Raw genomic sequence first — 2,484 nt, forward strand, 5'->3', positions numbered from 1 at the left:
GCCGTCGCACCGCCGCGGGACGCCGCCATTTGATCTGGCACGACCATCGCGCGCGGCGGCAGACGGTCGCGAAGCGCCTCGTGGAGCGCCGCAACCTGACGCTTGCGAAGGACGGGTCCCTCTGTGGATTCGTGCCATAGCGAATCGCAGATCTGTAGTAATTTTGCCAGTTAGCCGCCCGCGGCACAAGAGCCGGGGGCAAGACGGACTTCTGGACAGGCCTCCCATTACCCCCCGCCGCAACTGCCACGGACGTCGCACGCGCGCGCTTACATACCCGGGGGAAGGGGTGGCGGAGGGCTGCCGCGACGGCGCCGGGGGAGCCCTGGCCGGCGGAGGTCCGCCGCGACGGGGAGGGCTGCCGAGTTCAGCTTTAGAGAGCCCCACTCCAGCCCGCGCCGTGCCTCGACCTCAGAATCATCGACATCACCGTCTCGCGCGCGCCGGCGCGGGCTTCGCGCGCGCTCTCGCGCCGTTTTAGGGGTTGCTTCGCGTCGCCCGCCCCCCTCAAATTCCATCGCCCGACGCGCGCCTCGGGGGGCGCCGCCGAAGGTGTTGAGCGCATCGAAGGCGCTCGAAGACGCCGTTGAGGTCGCGAAACGTGTGCGCAAAATGCAAAATTGACCTGGGCTTCGGAGGAACTATGTGTGAGCAGTCCGCGAGCGCCTCGCGGCGGCAGAGGCGAGCCTCGAGCTCGCGACGTCGGCGGAGTCGCCCGCGAAGGCCTTCGTCAAGCGCCTCTTCTTCAAGGAGTCGTCGAACGCGTCGGAGGTCGACGCCCTGCGCGAGCAACTCGCGGCGGCGGAGGCGCGCGCGGCGACCCAAGCGAAGGAGTCCGCGCTGGAGAACGACGAGCTGCGCGAGAGACTCGCGGCCTCGGACGCGCGCGCGGCGACGAGGAGGCCCGCGTCGGGCGCCAGCCCCCGACAAGCTCCTTCTCACCAGACCCCGACGAGCTCCTTCTCACCAGACCCCGACAAGCTCCTCCACCAGAAGCTACCGTGGTCGACTGGTGCCCTCCCACCCCCAGTAAAAGACATTCGTGTCACGTCGGAGGAACGCCGCACCGCAACTCCCCAGGTGCTATTGCCAGAAGTTCGCCGCGTCGCCCGGCGCGCCGGCCGCGCCCGCGTCGCCGAGCGCGTCCTCGACGAGCGCGCGCAGCCGCGCGCCCGCGGCGACGCAGGCCGCGAGCGCGGCGACGAGCGCCGGCGGCGCGAGGACGAGCTGCGCCGCGGCGACGACGCCCGCGGCCGCCAGGAACGCCGACGCCACCCTGAGGCTCGCGACGACGCGCGTCCGGAGGCCGTGCGCCGCGAAGCCCGACAGGATGAAGACGAAGTGGAAGCCGAGGAGGTACGCGTGCGGCGTCTCGAGCACGCGGCGCGGCGCGTGCGCGTCCGGCGACGACCGGCGGAGGAACGCGAAGGCGGCGAAGGCCAGGAAGCACGCGCACCAGTAGGGCCTACCGGACGCGTCGGTCGTCATGTTTCGTCGTGTCCCCGGACACAAGGACGAGCTCTCGAAAGCGGCCGCGGGACACTGAGTAGGGACGCGAAGTGGCTCCGCTGGTGTCGCACGGCGCGGTCGAGGCGGAACGGCCCCGGGTCCCCGGTCCTCGGCGCCTCGCGGTCCGGGGCCTTCTCCGGCGGCGCGACGCGGTCGTGCGCGTCGCGCGGCAGCCGCGCGAGCGCGACGCCGAGCGCGGCGCCGACGGCCGCGCGCGCGGCGAAGAGGGCCGCCGCCGCGCGGCGCAGCGGCGCCGCCGCGCCGGCCGCGAGGCCGGCCGCCGTGCGCGCCGCGCCCGCGCCGCCGGCGAAGCAGGCGAAGACGCTGATGGCGCGGAGCCGCGGGAACGCGCGCGCGTCGGAGAACATGAGGTAGGCGTTGAAGACGAAGATGCCCGCGCCGTGGATGGCGAAGTTGACGCCGCGGTCGAAGCGCGACCCCGGCGGGTCCGCGGCAACGGCGACGAGCAGCGCCTGGCCGACGAAGGTGGCGCCGTGCGCCACGGCGAGGGGCCAGGCGGCCGCCGCGCCGGGCACGGCCGCCGCCGCGAGCGCCGCGAGGTCGACGACGGGGCCGCGCGCGGGCGCCGGCGCGGCCGGCGCCGCGGGCTCGGGCCGGCCGCCGGAGAGCGCCGCCGCGGCGCCCGCGGCCGCGGCGGCCCAGACGCCGGCGCCCGCGGCGTAGAAGAGGGGCGCCGGCGCGGCGAGCGCGTCGACGGCGAGCGTCGCGGCCGTCGTCGCGCTCGCGCTCACGAAACCGACGCCGTAGATCACCGCGTCGGCGGCGGCGCCCCGCTCGAGCGCGTCGGCGCACGCGAGGCCCACGGCGGAGACGAAGGCCACGTGGAACGCGAGCGTGTAGCCCTCGGCGTAGAGCGCCGGCTCCGGCAGCGCGGCGGCGTAGAGCGCCGGCTCCGGCAGCGCGGCGTGGAGCGCCGGCGCTGCTCGCGCGTCGCGCGCCGCGGACGCGAGCGCG

At 75.3% G+C, this 2,484-nt stretch overlaps 1 protein-coding gene across 1 annotated transcript in view; it reads right to left on the minus strand.

Moving 5' to 3' along the window:
- Window positions 1–1,083: 1,083 nt before the first annotated feature.
- The window catches only part of AURANDRAFT_65827 (hypothetical protein), a gene marked incomplete at both ends in the record, with an annotated part of 4,365 nt that continues 2,964 nt past the window's right edge, over window positions 1,084–2,484 (minus strand). The window contains 2 exons of the mRNA XM_009040933.1: window positions 1,084–1,465; window positions 1,555–2,420. Of these exons, the coding sequence (XP_009039181.1) occupies window positions 1,084–1,465; window positions 1,555–2,420 (1,248 nt within the window). The remainder of the gene's footprint in view (window positions 1,466–1,554; window positions 2,421–2,484) is intronic.

This window comes from Aureococcus anophagefferens (genome assembly GCF_000186865.1).
Source record: "Aureococcus anophagefferens unplaced genomic scaffold AURANscaffold_17, whole genome shotgun sequence".
In the NCBI taxonomy this organism is placed as follows: domain Eukaryota; class Pelagophyceae; order Pelagomonadales; family Pelagomonadaceae; genus Aureococcus; species Aureococcus anophagefferens.